Source organism: Lucilia cuprina, chromosome 4 (genome assembly GCF_022045245.1).
Source record: "Lucilia cuprina isolate Lc7/37 chromosome 4, ASM2204524v1, whole genome shotgun sequence".
NCBI lineage: Eukaryota > Metazoa > Arthropoda > Insecta > Diptera > Calliphoridae > Lucilia > Lucilia cuprina.
The window spans coordinates 42,273,181-42,292,758 of record NC_060952.1 but is presented as its reverse complement, the minus strand read 5'-3'; the positions used below and the strand labels follow the sequence as shown (position 1 = coordinate 42,292,758).

Below are 19,578 nucleotides of genomic sequence, written 5' to 3'. Positions count from 1 at the left end.
TGATAAAGCCAAAGTTACAGCTTCTAGTTCATGGTGGAATCTTTTGCCTGGCCATAACAGTCTCAGACTCTGCATTGTGGAACAGTGGCATAGAATAGCCCTACTGTCTCCCCCTCGTTCTCACACAATCTGCAAAAATCCTGTGTGTATCTGACCCTGTTACCCCCTAAAGGCTCGAATTGCGCAGTGCCCGGTTATTACCCCTGCTACAATCCATATACTCTTCTTGTATAATCCTAAAAGTACTCTGGTTGCTTTTGGATTTAACTTTGGCCATAATGTCCTAGAAACCCTACAAACCAACCTACTGTGCCGTGATCCGTTGGTAGAGTTCTTTAAATATTCGCAGATAAGTCTATACTAATAACCAGGTCAAGGGTTTCTATGCAAATGCATGTTTTTTAGTCAGTAGTTTTCTTTTCGAATCAAAGAATTTGCTACAAAATGGCATTGCTTTGTTGTTGCATATTTTGTAATGCATAAATTGCATATTTTGCTTTAAATTGCATGTTTTTTATTTTATTTTTTTAACAAATTGTTTTGTTTTCTCTGTATTTCATATTTTTACAAAAAATTTGGAATTTAGTTTGTTTGTTTAAAATAAATATCAACGAATTTCGATTTAACAACAATATTTAATTTTTAAAACCACAATAGTGCGGAAGTTATTTTGAGTTTATGCTGCTAATTGTAACGTCAAAAATATTGGTCCATACAGTATCGATTTAGTATCAATTTGTAATTCTGCCTATAAAAAGACAACTTGATGAAAATTTGTTCGTATATCTCTCTCACGTCCATAATTCACCTAAAAACATTACCAAACGATAAAATTCGGATGAAATATAATTTATACAAAAATACTTTCAACAAATTTTAATAGAATTGCTACCTAGCTTTCCACATTCAGAAATTAAATATATACTATTCAAAGTAGTTTATTAGTCTTTATATTTGTCATTCTCAAGGTCGTGGTTCCGTTAAAGTGGTATTATATACATACATTTTTTGTTGTCGAAAACTTAAGATCTGAATATTTATTAATATGTACCTTCACAAATAAATATTCTTGGTGCATATTTTTCACTTTTTTAGTGCATATTTTCCCATTTTATAGTGCATATTATAAGCGCATATTTTTAATTTTTTGAGGCATGAAAATCCATGCCCTGCTAAAAACAAATGGCGGGTTTTACCAAACCGACCCTACCATTGAGCTTCAGATCCGAGCATTGTCTGGTCAATTTATTTGCCATCTCATTACCCTGTATGTCACGTTGTTTCGATAACCAATGCATCCTTACTGTGTACAATCGAGATAAATACTTTACTAGAAAATCACCTCAAACTGAAATATTAACCCCCTTACTCACAAACATTTTTATTTTATGAAAAGTTTATAAAACAATATTTCCATACAAAATCTGTTTGTGAATATGGGGCCTTTTTTCGCTTATACTAAGGATTTTGGAAAGCATTTTAAATCACGTTATACAAGAAATTGGCGATCTATGTGTATAGAACTTTGTATATATATAAAGTTCTAGATCCTTATTCGACTGTATATCAAGCTAGCCATGTGTTTTAATCAATGAATATCTTTAATTAGACTCCAAAGGAGATGGTGTACCATTAAATGATAATACTTGTATGGGTCCCCGTACACAATAATTATCAGGATAATTGTATAGCTGAAAAACTGGTCAAAACTGTTGTGATGAGAATGAAATTACCACTTGTAAAAATGAACCATATGAAATGGCTGAAATCATGTGCTTTAGCGAAACCATCAGATAGCCTCTAGGTTTACTAGTCCTCAAGCAGATCATACAAGAATGTGCTTTAGCGAAACCATCAGATAACCTCTAGGTTTACCAGTCCTCAAGCAGATGAAGGGATCATACAAGAATGCTGGTATCAGAAATTACGTGACATTGAATAACAACCACAATATTTAGTTTCGAATATAATAACTACTGTAAAGTTATCATAACGTAGAGGAGTATCTCATATATATTGTCTAACATTCACTGAGAATAGGAAACAATATTCTGGTTTTTCATTTCTCTTAGGTATAAACGAGTTAACTGGAATGAAGCTTTTTCACATCCTTAACTTCATAAATAGAATCGGTTGGTTTAATTGTAACCAACAAGCATAAATAAATACAAATCGTTCACGTTTGGATCTTCGCTTCGAAACGATCGAAGTAATACTCGGTCATGGCAGCTGCCACTAGTTTGCCAATCCTTGAAATACTACCATTAAAAGTCAATAAATAAAAAAAACACTTTTGAATAGTATTATTTAAAACAAATTGTATTTATTAATAATAGATTAGACTTTTGTGTTGAATTATTGGGGGATTATGGGTAAATAATAATAATACCTAATTTTAATTAAGTTTTGATAGAAAAAGTTATTGGTTGCAAAGCGGATATCTTAATTTTGTATTTTCCAAATATATTCAAATAACATTTTATTTTTTAATCGAAAGTTTTTCGATTATTCTAAGAAAACAATACAAAAAAAAAAAGAAATGAATGAAGCGCCAAGTAATATTTTAACATTCAAATATTAACGAACCGGAAGCATAACTAACACTTGAATCATCCATATTCTTACATTGACTACTTTGAGCGTATTTTAAAAATTTAAAGCTCATATTGTAACCTTGTTCTTGGAGAACTTTAATTGCACTAAGCATGACGCCAATAGGATGACGACCACATATTGTATTGTTGAACTCACGCAAATAGGCGGTAAAAGTTTCAGGTTTTAGCGTTTCTATAATATCCATACCCTTTAAATTAAAAGTAAAAAAATAATAAGATTTATGGGGAGTAAAAAATTGTTCATTGGATTGGGACTACTTACTTGTTTGTCTAACTTTTCAATGGATTTATAGATAGGACCACAGGCTCTATCGTAATACGTATAATTGAAACGATGACCCCAATGGCAGAAATCCGATGATATCACAAATAAGTTTTGTGGATCCGTAAAATAATTGGCTAATAAACGTCCATATAAAGCCTCTTGATCAGGATTTAAAGAACCCACCAGTATGGGAACAATTGTAAAGTGATCTTTGAAACTAAGGACAAAAAAAACTAAATTAAAGCAAACTTTAAAGGTTTAATTAAAACACAACATACTCTTCCATAACTTTGGCTATATAGGGCAAATGCATTTCAATGCTATGCTCATTTTCATCCGTTTTCATATCCATCCACGAAAAGTGTCCAGTCTTTTCAAGTTCTGCATTAACTATTGGAGAAATGAGAATTGCATAAACTTAGAAATTTGCTAAATAAATTTGTATGACTTATAATACAAACCATCAGTGTCAATTTTGAGATCATAAAGTGGTGTTTTACACTTTTTGGCAATGGATAAAGCACAGCCTCGCAGACGTACATGATGCGAAGGACCCAAAATGAAAATTCGTTTACTATAAATAAAACATTCCATAATATATTGTTATGTTGTATAAATTTAGTTATATTCAATTCTACTTACACTACAGCTGGACTAACTTGCCGATAGGCAAAAGCACCACATGCTCCACAATACGTATAACCTGCATGACTAAAAACACAACAAATTTCAATTAATATTTAATTTGCATTAAATATAATGAGATTTTGTACTTACGGAGCAATTATTGCTCTAGCTGGTCCATGTGAAAGTGTGGCAGCACCCAACCAATTGTCTAACTGACGCGAAAGCTCTGAAGCTAAAGAAATTAAAACAAAATACTTTTTATAAATTCGCCTTGCACAAATCTAAAACAACCCTCTTACTAAAAAAAACTATAAAATAACAAGTATGACTATATATTATCTTCCCTATTCCAAAAGTTTTGAAAGAGGTAATCCAACAAAAAACTGAAGTTATTTTAGGTGCCCAGCAGAGAAAATTTGGACAAAATAGGACAAATACGTATGTTATCATTTGACCTACATTCGTGCCACGGTACTATAGTTCAAACTATCAGAGTTTCTGTTCAAAATTCTTAATGGCCCCTATTCTGCATTTCAATTTGAATCGAAATTTTCTCCGTTTGGCAATTTCGATTCGACTCTCCGCCACATAATGTAGAAAAAGCACAATCGTAAAGCATTGAAACGAAACGAAATTGCTTCTTCTTTTTCTTACGATTCAGTTTTTTGTTGGAATACATTTTTTTCGATCATTGCGTGAACGTAATCGAAATGCAGAATAGGGGTGAAAAGAAATTAATGGGTTAATGGCCGCCTAACCCACCACTTTAGTGGGTTTGTGCTAAAGTGGTATAGGTAAAGTAAAGGCTCAGAATCATTCTCTGAATCGATTAAGCTATGTCCGTCTATCCATGTAAACCTTGTAATCAAAGCACAGTTCGCAATTTTTAAGATTATTTGACGAGACTTGACACAAACGTTTCTTTTGGTTCAAGGACGAAGACTATTGAAAATGGCTTTTGAGCCCATAATTATGTTAAATGTATGTTACTGATCGGGCTTCATTTGATCCTAGTCCCCATACAAAGACCCCTTTGAAAAATTATTTAAAAATCAATAAACACAACTAGGAATTACCCAAGCTTGACATAGGATGGATGTTGTTTTTTATTCCAAATTCATTACATCTTAAGTCATTCTCAAAAAGTAATTTTCATGTTCTTATTTTGAAGTTATTAGAAAGTGATATTGTGGTATTATAGTATACAACTAAACGACTTAGATAATATTAACATAAATAAATAAAAGTACAAAAAATTATACCTATAAACAAAATTGGATTATTTTCGCTTCTTTGAAAGTCAATAAAATCATTATTAATTAGATTATTTTTATTAAATAGGTAAAATTAATGATTAATTAACGATTATTTTTAATTTTTTTAATTAATTGTTGATTATGATTAAAAATAATCTAAAAATAATCAGTGATTAATTGGAATTAATTAAAATAATAAAAAAAAAAAAAAACAAAATTAATCAAAAATTAGTTGATTATTTTTAAGGATTAATTTTGGTTAATTTTGATTATTTTCCATATATTTAGTATAATTTACTCCCAAAAAAAGCTCTAAGAAAATAATTTTTCCGGCAATCCGCTAAAAATTACGTATTTTTGAGACCCATTTCGAAAAGATTGTAGTATTTTTTTTTAATATCTTGTACTGAGATCAAGATTTTCAATCCAAATAAACTTGATAAATATATTATTTTCAATAAAAGAGTCATATAATCAAATAGTGAGTAACTTGAAAAACAGTTTTAGATTACACGTAATGTAAAAAGATAGAGAATTGTACCAAATATATTGAAATTAATCAAAAATAATCAAAATTAATCCTTGAAAATAATCAAATTATTTTATTATTATCAAATTAATTTATTTATTTTATTACTGTATTATAGATTTATTCAGTAGAATTGTTTAACTATAGATGGCCTTTTAGGCTCGGTTATAACGTTCAATAAATAAATAATAATAAAAAAAAAATTAATTATTTGATTAATTTTGATTATTTTTGATTATTTTCATTAATTTTAATTATAATAATTAAAATTAAATAATCATTACGATTATTTTTGAAAAATAATTTATTTGATTATTAATCGTAATCGAAATTTTACAGCTATGCTTTCACAGAAGGTAAACACAATCACTTAGTGCTACTTTTGAAGTTGTGATAAATGTTATTCCTTTGGAAGTACAACTTAAAAGCTTTATTATTAAAAATGTGGCTTACGTTTTCTGCATACAATTCACTGGTGAAGGTTATCATATGATCGGCCAGGCCCTACTATAATTTTACTTGTTTTCGGTTAAATAGAAAATGTGGTGATGTGAACCATAGTGCACAGGAATTAGTTAAAAGTTTTATGGTTTCATCATGGATCCAAAACATTACTAAATCAAAAATGAAACTTCATTTATAAAATCCAAAAATTTCCATAGTAACAAGATTTATCAATCAAACAACTTTAAACAAATACCTACGAAGAATTTTGTTTTTTAATTAGAAACAAAGAAAGCATTTCAGTTCTTGTTTAATTTAGATAAATCAGTTTATTCTTAATAATAAATAACATGGAACACGAAGAAGATACAACCAACATGCTATTGGAGGAGATAAGAAATGAATTGATTTCAATTATTGATGAGGGGTAAATACGAAATATAGATAAATAAATGTTAGAAATTTTTTAATAAATTAATTAAACAAAAAAATAGCATTGAATCCAAAATTGAGCCTAATAATGAGGAACTTAAAGACCTGAAATCTCCCAAACTAGATTTAAATAATGCAAGTGAAATTTGTACGCCTAGTACAACTGGCTGTCGAAGCAACGGTACAATGAGTAAAGAAATTGCTTCAACAAGAAATGCTATATTGGACAACTCTAATATCAGCAGCATTACTGATGATATACATAAAATGCAATATGAATTGGATTCATGCTGCAAACTATTTCAAAATATAGGTGAACGTTTTGAAAATATTAACTTTGGTTGTTTAAAAAATCGCATCAAAGATTTACATTTAAACGAACGTAGTTCTGATTCGTTAAAGTCTATTGTTGATGATTTGAAACATTCTTTTGATGAAAAATACATGGAAAATCGTCTTAATGAATTGACCAAAGAAGTTTCAACCAAATTTCGTAATCATCCTGGTGAGTTTGGAGATATTCCAGAAATAAGTGAGTTTTTTCGTACGTGCACTAAGTTGGACCAGGGTTTGGAAAAGTTACGACGGCAACGGGATGATTGCATGTTTTTACAAAAACGTATGGCAAGAGTAGCCGAAGCTTCATACGAACGTGTAAATCATATTCAACAACAAATAATACAAGAAGAAGAGTGTAATATAATAAATGAAAACAAAATTTGTGAATAATTTATCAGCCTACTGCATAAAGTAAATGCATATGTACATATAATTTTCGAATAAAGAAGTTTATTAAAATAAATAGTCAATATTTAATGTATGTAATTTGTATAAAATATTGTTAATTAGGGACATGGCATATTGTGGCATTGTTAAAGACAAATAGTTTATTAACTATTAAATAATCTTAAATTTTACAATTAAATTGAATTTCCTTGCAAAGTAGTATAGGTAAAATCGGTTATAGATAAACCGGTTCAAGTACAATATCTTATAGATAAAGACTAATAAAGTAGGAACCAATAACAAAATTCAAGTTAGACTTTTGGACCACAAAAAATATTCTGAGTCACTATACGGCACCATTTATTGATACGTTTTTATGCATTTAAAAACTCAAATTTTTAAGTTATGTCAGTCTTTTAGTAAATTAACGATAAGTGAAAATCGTACAACTTGCATTGTTTATAATAAACATATCCAATAGGTACATATTTATTATAACGATGAAATTGAATAACAATTTTTTTATAAAACTAAATCTCTAACATCCGTTCCTCCCATATCGATCCACTTAAAATAAAATTCTTTCTTAATTATTAATGTAAAAATGATATCCCTCATCAATTTCGGATAAACAGCTATTTGCATTTTTTGTATTTTTTTATTTTTAAGGTGTATAATTACTTTTTTTAATGCCCAAAAACAATACACCGAAGTGCACCAACGTCTGTCTCTTTCATCAAATCATTATAAAATTTAATCGTACTCTGTTTATTTCATTAGACTAATAAATTATTAATGTATTTTTTCCAAAGTTTACTGACCTGAGTCCGTATACCAACTTCCAGCGTGAGATGCTTTTCTACTTGACATTGCTTTAATCTTTTTTCCAATTTATTTTCGTCAATTTGTATTTATTTTGAATATTTTTTATAGATTGTTCTTAAACTTTGTTTTAGCTCGCACCAAAGCCCTGCGCCGACAAATATTAACGACGGCGGCGACTGACAACAAATATGTCGGCGGCGGCTTCAAATCGACTATAAGCCGGCTAATTTTTCAACTACGTTTGGTTTTTAAATTTTTTACAATTTTAAATATCAGTAAGTAGGATTTTGGAAGCAAATATATTGTTTATATTATATATTATATGATTAAAATAATTAAGCAGTAAGTGTTATACCTATTCGGCAAATTATATGTCGTAAAAAATAAAATTTCAGAAGTGTTCATTTACATATGTATGTATATGGACTTTGAGCTAAAATTTGTGTCTGGCTACAATACAATAGTACTAACCTTGATGCAAATTTCATCCAAATCGATTTTTTGAGTTGGGCCACTTGACACGAAATTGCCCATATATACTTATAAACAATATAAAAGCGTTATCATTTGTAAGGTCGCATCCAGTGGTGAAAAATGATTAATAACGGCCTCCTTATAATTGTCATATTCAAACAAAATATGTATATAATTGGAAGGTTTTTATAAAAATATAAAATGCACAACTTTATCAAGTTTTGTACACTTCAGACGACCACTTTCTTTGGCCAGATTATTTGTAAATAAAAGTCAAAAAGTTAAAAAAAGTTGAAAAGTCGTAAAAAGTCGAAAAGTCGGAAAAAGTTGACTATTAATTAAATAAAAAATTGTCGAAAAATCGACTTCTCATATGGTTCACACTAGAAAACTATTTTCGGGAAACTTTTGATTTTTGTGTGTGAGAGAAAGAGAAAGAAATATCAACCATCTCTTTCTCTAACGCACAAAATCAAAAGCTTCTTAATAAAAGTTTCCATGTGTGAACTAGGTCTACAGAATCCTAATCGGAATAAATAAAACTCAAAAATAGAAGAAAATGAAAACAAAGGAAAAACATTAAAGAGGTTGCCACTATTTACTGCATTACCTTTAATATTTTCACATAATTTACTTAAAATTAATAAAATCTTTCTGCAGTAAAATAAATATATATATATTATTAACTCTTTTCTTTTTGGTTATCAAAGCTACCCATAGATTGAACCTGTCATTGTTACAGAACTTACTCTCTACCATATTAAAAGAAGCGAAACCTGTTAGATAATACGGTTCATAAAATGCAACTCTATATTGTTCGTTATTTTTTGTTCTAAAAACAAAAATTCGTTGTTAGTCACATTATACTTATTAGTTGCTTCTTGTACATTGCAGTAATCAGACATTTTTGTTTCATATTGACGCCGCACTTTTTAATATTTTACGGGTATATCGAAAAGCAAGAAGAAATTTATTAAAAATCTTACAAAAATATATGGTAAATTTTATATGCAGTTTATATATTTTTGCACAATTCAAAAAGAATTGAGAAATTATTTGTTTTTTTGTGTGGTAAAAAAGTGAAAAAATTGTGGGTGAAAAACAAAAAAATGTAAGAAAAAATATTCGTTAATGGTGGTTAACGAATGAAAAAAGTAGATGAGAAACACGACGACGAGTATAAAATATTGAAAGTGGCGAATTGGTTGCAATCGGCGTCATTAATGTACTAAAAACAGAAAAAGTGGCCGTGTTCGTTGATTTCTTTTAACATTTTCCGCCATTTTGAAAAGTACGAATGTAAAGTTGGAATTTTTATGGACGCGTTGCTTGAATAAAAAAATTAAAAACTCGTGAGAAAATATAAAATAAATTAAATTCAAGTAATAAAAGTTATTAAAATTACTATAAATGTGTATAGTTAATAAAATATAGTGAATTAATGTGTATTTTATTGAGAGAAAACATAATTTTTAACAAGTAAACGAAAAACAGCATTGTTTAATTTCTTCCTTACTTTTTTTTGATGTTTATTGGTCAAAGTAGCCGCCGCGCGACAAAGAAAAAACTCGAAAGAAAAGAGACCAACCACACTTTTGTTAAACACATTTTTCTAGTGAAAAGGAAGCATTAATCAGAAGGAAATAAATTAACAATAAAAGAAATACTTGAATTATCGTTTTGAAAATATTTAATGCAAAACTTTGTTGTTTTTCAATATTGTGAAAGTTTTTCTTATAAAGAGAGTGTGTGTGTGGTGAGTGTATGGTGACGAAAATACTTGAAAAAAGTACAGCATTTTACAAAGAAAATAGATAAGAATTTTAATAAATATAAAAAACTTGAATTATTGTTAAGGCAAATGGTGATATATTAAAAGAATCTCTTAATAAAATCAAAATTGATAATCTTTATGTGTACATGTACATATTTTTATGCATTCACACATTTCTTTTTTACAATTATTTTTTTTGCGTTTGTCAGCCAATTCGCCGTGTAGCTATTACTCGTTACTAAAATTTTGCACACACACACAAAAACATAACAACGAGTACTAAGCAGAATATGTATTTCTCAAATTCGCCTGCCTACTATGTTTTCTTTTTGACATTCTCCTATATTTCTGCTGGTTACTTGTTTGCTTGAAAGAGTGAGTGACTGGCTGGCTGGTTGGTTGATTGACTGACTGACTGACTGACTAGCTGGTGTATTGTGTGTTTATGTTGTTTGTGTAGTTTGACACATTGCATTGCGCGGTATTTTCTTTCCTGTTTGTAATTGTTGTTGTTGTTGTCTGTTGTACATTATTCGCTTGAGACAAAATTTTTCCAAATGTATATTTGTTTGTTTGTTGTGTTGCAGATATTTTGTTGTTATTTTTATATTGTACATTAAAAGCACATGTTTTTTAATGCATTCATTTTATTCGACTTTATAAATCAATTATTTTTGTTGTTTATTTTTTTTTATTTCACTACCTTGACTTGGTTTCCATTGCAAATGCATATTTTTTTTCTTTTATATCGTATAAATTGTAAAAATATAAAATAAAATACTTTTTTATGTTTATTTTTAATTTTGTGGCCGTTGGTGTTTTAATACTATTTGCGATTTTTTTCGTTCGATTGTATTTATTTTTAATAGCTTTTTATTTATAGTCTCAGTCGGTTGTTTCTTCGTTTGATTTTTGGTTTCTATTGTTGTTAAAAGAAATTGTTTTAAGAATCTATTTTTAGAATATCAGATTAAAATTTTATTGCTTGTACAAAGAAAATTTGTTCATGTTTATGAAAAATTCTTTGTTTTCAAAATTATGAAATATTTGTTTAGAGAAATCTAATTTCTGTTGTATATTAAAGACAAATTGTAAAGAAAACCATTATATAAATAATAAAAAACGTGTATAAGGAAAATTATATGGTATTAATCACATTGTTAATATTTTTCTATGGTAAATTTACATTTTTTAATTCCATTCGAATAGAAACGATTTTTAAGTAGGTACCTACTTTAGTATTAAATATATTTTAAAAATACAATCATTTAATGAGACCAAATGATTTTAAATTTAACAATATTAGATAATATTTAATTTTATTTATTTATTTGCAAAATAAACCTAGCCTTTTGGCCGTAATCGGTTTCAAATTTCTACATACATGACTACATGTATAGTATTTGTTTGTCTTCAGTGAGATTTTTGTAAGATAGTTTTTATGGTTTAGGACAAACTCGATGCTAAAGCTATATTTTCAATATTAGTTAGGTCTGAACGTACATTAATACCTATAATAGTGTTCGATAAATATGACGTTCTGCTGGTGTTCGAAAAAATTTTGATGTTTATTTTGGTTTAATATGTTAAATTATTTATTTCTTTTAATATTGCAACACTGATTAAAATTTATGTAAATGTGTATTGATTTTATATGATAAATTTGATAACATAATTTTTTTTATAAATATAAAAAAATCTAAGAAAATTATTGATCAGATGTATTGATTTCAAAACAGTCTATAAAATGTTACTGCTCTTAAATTAAATCTGATAAATCTATTTGACAATTAGTCTGAAAATAGATAAAATATGGAATTTAGAGTAGAATAGAACTATATGAACTAAATAATCAACTATAGGTATGTGGTCTGCTCAATTTTGAAGAAATTTTAATAGTTTGTTTTATTCCACGAATAGTACCCGAATAAAAACAATATGTTAATGTTAAATTCTATTATTTTATATGAAAATAATAGTTAATACTTCGATTTCAATAGTTTAAAACATAAAACTATATGACGGCTATAGACGTCATTCGTAACTATGTGCTTAACGTCTATAGATGTCATTTGGTCATAGTGTTAATAAGGGCACAGCTTACTTAAAATTAGGATGGATTGCAATTAATTAGACTTTTAATGTAAGAAATGGATTAATGCATACTAAACACATAAATTGTCACAAAATTTAAATTCCTTCATTTCAATGAGTTAAGGCTTTTTTTTATAATTCATCTGAATGTTACATAATTAAGGATCTGTAAAACTTAATATTAAAACGTTTAAAGACATCAGATTTTCATTATAAGTATAAAATAATCATGAAGGATTTTGCATGCAATTAAAAGAAAACTAGTTATATTTTTTACTTAAATACAAAAGTAAATATATAATATTTATAAACATTGAGAATAGAAATAAACAAATTTGTAACATTTAATTTCCGAATATTTTGTAAACCCCAATACATTTTATTGAGGTTCAGTTACCCATATTCCCAAAGGGGGCTTTATATCATTAAATAGATTTTAACTCTGTAAAAGTACATTTGAATTATTTTTAACAAAGTTTACACATTCTTTTAATTACTAATGGATTATGAAAATATTAATGGTGAAAAATCAAATATAATTAAAAAAATGCAAAAAATATAGGTATATAGGTACACAATACTTTTATACAAAATCACATAATAGGTATAATGCATTTTTAAATATCGTTTCTCAAATACCTACCGAATAATACGAATAATAAAATAGTTTATTTAAATTTTGTTTAATATTTTAGTTTTTATATGTAAATTTTCAAAATATCAGCTTAAAATTTATTCAAGAAAAATACTTTATACAAAACATACTAAATCTAAATATACAGAGTATTTGTTTAATATGACGTCTGCGTTATATTTATGTTCATGTACATACGTATGTACATACATACGTACTACTTTAAGAAAAAGTAAGCAAAAAGAAAATCTGTTTAAAGAAAACAAAAACTCAGAAAAAAACTAAAAACAAAATTACGACATAAAACTTTTTTTGAACAAGTTTTACTCATATTAAATTCTACCTCTCTTTCGTTTTCTTACTGACGCCTCTTTCCTTTTTTTCCTTTAAATGTATGAGACATACTTATAAAATAAAATTACATTACATTTCATGTAGACAAACTTACATACTAAAATATTGTATGTAAGTATGTTTGCACATCGTGTTTTTTTTTTTCTTTCTCTTTATTTTTTTTGTATGCAGCTGTTTTGTCATTTAACAAACAAGCATACTTTTTTTATACTACAAAAAGTTAAAGTAACAAACTAATGAAAGAAGAAGAAAAAAAAAACAGTTTTACTTTTATTTTTGTTTGTTTTTCCGTGTTAAAAAAGTTAAAACAGAATTTTTTCCATTTAAAGTTTTTGGTTTAAGAAGAAAAAAGTTTGTATATGTGTACGTATATATATTTTTAAATGTGTGTATGTATGCATGTATTTTTTGTTAACTCATAAGGCAAATAAAAAAAAACATATTTTTTGCTGACAATTTTTGTTGTTGCTACGAATTTAAAAATTGTAAATGTCTGTTTTTTTTTATTTTCAACAAACATAAAAAATACAGTTTATCCAACTTCACAATTACTCACACTTTTGATATTATAAGTGGGTAGATTTACTATTAAATGAAATTTGACTTATCCTCTTATGAAGCATTGAATTGCGATTTAATTCTTTCAAAAACAACAAAGAACAAGTTGATTTTTAAAACCTGTTGACTTTTGTTATGCAGTATGTATAGGACTCTTTGTAAAAGTTTTTCTTTTTAATGCAAACATGTTAAAATTAGAACAAATGTCAGCAGTTCTTATGGTCATTCGATTATACAGATTTAATGTTCTTTCCAATCTCCAATGTCATTCTTTAAGAAAGTTTTTCTATCACATCTGTAGGTCGTGGACGATGTGTCTGATATGTTAAGATCACTATGAACACACAAAGGTACTAGACGTGGTGTCTAGTCATTACTATAGGCTAATTTCCGAATATTACAGAAACTCCACCAACCAATTCTGCTACAGTAGACTGGATTGTAGGGTTTCTAGGACACTATGGCCGAAGTTAAATCCAAAAGCAACCGTAATGCTATTAGGATTGGACAGGAAGAGTATATAGATTTTAGTAGGGGTGATAACCGGACACTGCTGAATTGAAGCCTTTAGGGGTAATGGATGGGTAACACACAGAATTTTTGCAGGTTGTGTAAGGACGAAGAGCAACTAGAGACAGTAGGGTACATTTTATGTCACTGTCCCAGATTACAGAGTCTGAGACTGATATGGATAGGTAAAGGATTTCACGTTGAATTAGGAGATGTAGCAGGGTGCAACCTAGGCGACATTATGGGCTTCATCAGGGGAATTTTTTGGATTTTCAGATAACAGACAATTAAGGATTTTCCTTCCATGACCACTTCTTTTCTCTTTTTGGAGGGAAAATCTCACTCTTCTCTTCTCATCTTTCTTCTATTCTGTCTTCTTTTGATTTCTCCCTGTTCTTTATTAAAGGGATTCACAATGGACCTTTGGTTCTCCGAGTGGATGTATACATTGGTATAAAACCCTTGTAAACTAAAACTGAGGTACTATGCAGCATCAATTTTGACAGACTCGGCAATTGAATCGTTGTAAAACCAAAAAATGTTGTAAAAACCAAAATTTTAATTCTACTAAATGTTTGTTAATAAACGAGGAAACCTAATGGAAACCAACTAACTTCCTCCATTTTAAATTCGGTAATTCGAATCAACTTTAAAGTTGCAATTCTAAATTGTACCACCACGAATTGTGTACTTCAGCATTCCGCCAACCCACCATACGTACATACATACATATGTATGTATGTATGTATGTATGTTTAAACGACGAATAGTATGGTGTGTTGTTTTTTTTTTTTTTTTTGTTGTTATTATTGTTGTTTTGTATGTCTCGTGTATATTATTGCTCTAGTATATTATGGGCATAATATTTGTTCAGTTTCTTTGTATGTACGAGAAGATACAATCAACACAACAACCAACCATTCCCATTCTACTATTTGTACAAACAAACAAACAAAAAAATAAAAGAAAAAAACTGGTTTTTACTTTTTTCTTTATTCGTTTATGTTTCATGCTACTGACTGCCAGCCAAAGCTTTGCCGGTTTTTTTTTCTTTCTACTTTTGTTGTTGTCGATTTTTTTTTCGTACTTTTATTTTTGCTTTAATAGGTTTTTATTGTAACTTTTTTATTACAGTTTGCTGGTTTCTTAAATTTATTTTTCTTTCTTTTTTTTGGTGTTTTTGTTGCCGCTGTTGTGTTATTCATCGTTGTCATTGGGGTTTAAAAATAAAAAATGGGTATTTTTTTCATCTTACTTTTATTTTGTGTGCTTTTTAATGTACAGCATTTTTTTAAAGTTTGGTTAAATTTAAAAGTCTAACCTAGCAAAAAAGCAAGTTTTATATAATACAATAATACATACCAACATACATGGCTACATACATACATATGTATGTACTAGGGTGATCGATTTTTTGATATTTTCTAAAAACATGTTTTCGAATATTTGATTTATGGACGAACTTGCTTAAATTTTGAATATTTATTCGCTTTAATATCATTTTGAATTTTCAAAGAAATGATATAGTAAACTAGTTCAGAATTCTATTGCAATGAATTGTTTAATAAAGAGCATTATCATTCAAGTTTATTAAAGTTAAAACGAATGCCTAGATGTTATAATTCTTAAATTATAACCAAAAAAAATTAATATTTAAAGAATTAACTTTTAGAAAAACTCCTTAGTTTAACTGGTTGAAAGGCAAACCGTCTACCCTACTATGTACCTTTCCTCTATATTGGATTTGTGTGTGTGTGTGTGTGTTTATGGCTACTGTTACTCTGAAATTGAGAAAACATTTTATTTGACCACAATTGTGTTTTTTTTTAATATTTTTGTATATTTATGTGTATAAATGTTTGTACGTATGTATATGCTCGAATTTATATACGAACGTAGGCAGGCGCCACTTAAAATTTATTTAATATCCATACACACAAATGTTTGTATATATTTTTTCAGAGCTGTTGGTTTTATTTATGCCAAACAAATTTTTAAAGTTATTTGTTGTTGTTATTTTCTTTAGTTACAGCCATAAAAATGATTAATTATAATTTTTGTTTAAACAGGTATATACATATACACATAAATATTTTAGGACTCAGGTGATTAACTGTTATATTTTTATTTGATTTTTATGTACAATAAACTCCTAATGCACCGATTTTTTTCGTTATTTAGTCTTTTTATTAAAATACCGTTTTTGAAAGTACCGCACAGGACTTACGAAGCCGAAACAAATTTTAAAGTAAAAATTTCTTAATATTGAAAATTTTTTCAGGTCTGTCAAATAAAAAGTATTTTTAATGTTGTTTCAGAAAATTCGAATTTCAAGTCGAAATTTGTTTACATCCTTTATTTAAATCCTAATGTTTACAAACATAATATCTTCCGTTGTGAAACACGCCTTATAGTATAAAATTTTGTTATTGAATAAAAATATTAAAATTATTAAATTATTCGATTATTAAATACGAATCCTTATTAATTTTTGTATAAGTTCTTTTAAATAAATAACTGATTATTTCTATCTGCTTTGAAATATGGTATATGTATGTATATATTTTTCAATTACAAATTAAATTCAATTAAGATTTTCCCACATACGCACAGACTTTTATAGATATTGCGTAGAAAAAAATATAATAAAAGAAAAAGGCGGGAAAATAAAATCAAATTAAAATGCTGGCGTAAATCTGCTTACTAATGGCTATACATACATTTATTACATTCATACCATACACTCATTAAAATTTAATTAAATTCAAACTAAAAGTGAAATTACATATGAACTAATGTATATTTCTGAAAATAGAAAAACTTATTTTTAGCTTATAGGTATTTCAAATTAAAAGAATATTTTTTTCTTAACTCATAAATTAAAGTTCATTTGTTGAGTAAATAGAAACGGACTAAAGAAGTATGTATGCACTTAATTAATTTTCCTTTAGTATTTATGAACTTGTTTGTAAATGCATTTTCACAAACATTTATGCAATATTTTTTTTCTTCTGACTGACACTTTTCATATTAAACATGTATGGGAGTATTAAAAACATGTATTTGTACATGAAATAAATAAATAAATAAAAATGTTTTTACTTACATAAATAACCCGGAGAACATTAAATAATAAAAATAGAAATAAATATTTATGTTTGTATATGTACATATATGAAAAACAGGAAAATAATGTAATAAATACACATGTACTTTGATCTCACGTACTTCTTGAAAGTCGTCTTATAGGTACATATTTAAGAATGGTTGTATTCGTGAGTTTATAAACTTTCAATTGATGTGTTTTATAATGGTACCCAAACTGATTTTATGAAATTTAAGTTCTAATTTTACAAACTAAAATACCAATAAAATTATCTGAAATTTTTTACTACCTGTTTCATCGGAAATTATACAGTACTTTTTATAAAAGGCCAGTCCATATTCTATTCAATAAAATTAAATAGTCAGTAGACGAGTCTAAAGAATGGTAAGTATACTAGTCAATAAATTAGTCAGTAGGCTATTTCATTCAAGTCAATCTTTAGAGTAGGCCATAAATAGTAAAAAATACAGTATGTACTTTGTTATAATATACCAATTTAAAGACTAGTCAATAGACCATTCAGTAAACAAAACTAGTCAAGTATGACTACTTTATAGACTAGTCTACAAAATTCTACGTATGCACTACATATTAACTAAAGACTAGTCAGTAGTCTATCTCATACAATAGTAAATAGATCAAAAGTAAATCGACTAGATAATGCACTAGTTTTAGTACTAGTTTAGTGCTAGTCAATAATACAAAAACTAGTCAAAAAGTAATTTAGTACTTTTATTTCCAAAATGTACTTTTGGTATTTTTTACTATTTTTTATATAGTATAGTACTACTATTTCCAAATTTGAATTTGCCATGTCTGAATTGTATGTATTGTGTTTTTAAAATATACCTAATTTGAATATTACATTTGTTGCACTTTTTGTGTAATTTTCGATTGGTCATTCGGTAAGATGTGTTGATATGATGCTGCTGGTCAGTCAATTTGTATCTATTTATTTAAATTCAGTCACTGAGTGCCACGTCACTTGACGCATGCCTAATACAATATTACATTAAAAAATGTAAAAGAAAAACAAAACATCATCCTCTTCGGCAGAAAACAACAACAACAACAAAACTAATAATAATGCAAAAATAAAAAAAGTCATAAATAAAAATATACAATATGTGTATGTTTTATAAATAATTGAGTATACATTTTTATGATGATTCTTTTATTTTCATGTCCATTTATTTCTACGTATGTATGTTTGTCATTTAGTTTGTCTGCTTTTACTTTACTGTCAATTAGTCCGACTGGATGACTGAATGTTTGCTTGTTTTCCTGTTGTCTGTATAGTACTAACTTATGTGTATACAGTATGTTGTTTGTTTTTATACAAATCCCCACAGTTTAAAAAGAGTCAATGTATTCATTTTGCATATTATTTTCTCCTAATCACAAACTACTAATAGTCTCGATTAGTGTACCCAAGTTTTCTAATGGGAAGGGGCGATCATTACTTTAGTGTGCCTAAGTAATCAAAAGAAGAATCAATTTCCAATTACATATTAATACAATTGTTTAAAATCTTAAATGCATAAACAACAACTGATTTGGATCAGCCACTTCGAATTGCAGGAATGTTTGTACTTGTAGAATGACGAAGACTTCCACATATCTACATACATATATTCTACTTTCATTTGCACATTTTCATGTTATTCATTTAATACAACATTTTATCAATTTATTGAAAATGTACGAATATGCTGATGATGACTGCGACGAAGTCGACTGCAACATTTTAGATGTATACTTACGATAATAATGAATGAACAGTAGATATAAACTAAAATATATTAAATTTTTGTGTATTTATTATTGTATGCATACTTTTTTGTATCTACATTTTTCTTTATTTATATCTTTGGAAAAATCTGTAAATTGATTTACACTTTATCTATGCTGAATAAGTTGTTTTAGCAAAAAAAAAATAAATAAATAACAATGCGCTAAAGAAACTATTGTAATTGATGAACAAATCTGGAATTTGCAATAAACAGGCGAAACCAAAAATATGCAATTAAACAGTATTTTAAGAGCATTAAATATGCAGTAAAAACCAAAAGGTGCTCTTAAAATTTAATTGTTCTAAATATTTAAATTTTAAAGATTTTCTTAACATTGAAAAGTTTATCTTATTAGCTGAATTATTTTGTAAAATAAACAATATATAGTCTAATTGTTGAAATATGCAAAAATTGTTAAATTTTGATAAAAAAAAAGTTGTTTTTATCAATTCGGCACGTTTGAATCATCTAAAAAGACTGGAAAGGTTATGCTGAATCCGTATCTTGTCTCAATAAGATCGAAAGGTGGTGGCTTCTACATTGAAAATTTTGGAATCATATC

General features: G+C 27.6%; 3 protein-coding genes across 11 annotated transcripts in view; 2 read left to right on the top strand and 1 right to left on the bottom strand.

Moving 5' to 3' along the window:
- Window positions 1-2,298: 2,298 nt before the first annotated feature.
- LOC111677330 (protein MEMO1) lies at window positions 2,299-7,889 on the bottom strand. The gene is made up of 7 exons (XM_023438429.2): window positions 7,716-7,889; window positions 3,658-3,739; window positions 3,523-3,591; window positions 3,342-3,454; window positions 3,159-3,270; window positions 2,878-3,097; window positions 2,299-2,803 (listed from the first exon to the last, which is right to left on the bottom strand). The coding sequence occupies exons 1-7, from the start codon at window positions 7,762-7,764 to the stop codon at window positions 2,564-2,566; spliced, it is 885 nt and encodes a 294-aa protein (XP_023294197.1). The 5' UTR covers window positions 7,765-7,889; the 3' UTR covers window positions 2,299-2,563.
- Window positions 5,690-6,982, top strand: LOC124419664. Its single transcript, XM_046949938.1, has 2 exons — window positions 5,690-6,163; window positions 6,231-6,982. The coding sequence occupies exons 1-2, from the start codon at window positions 6,087-6,089 to the stop codon at window positions 6,895-6,897; spliced, it is 744 nt and encodes a 247-aa protein (XP_046805894.1). The 5' UTR covers window positions 5,690-6,086; the 3' UTR covers window positions 6,898-6,982.
- Window positions 7,890-9,047: 1,158 nt separating the features above from the next.
- Window positions 9,048-19,578, top strand: part of LOC111677331 (C-terminal-binding protein) — a 38,435-nt gene continuing 27,904 nt past the window's right edge. For 4 of the 9 annotated variants that reach the window (XM_046949577.1, XM_046949575.1, XM_046949576.1 and 1 more), the window contains exon 1: window positions 9,048-9,190. The gene's annotated coding sequence lies outside the window, so the exon portion shown is untranslated. The other 5 variants (XM_046949573.1, XM_046949572.1, XM_046949578.1 and 2 more) reach the window with 4 other exon arrangements.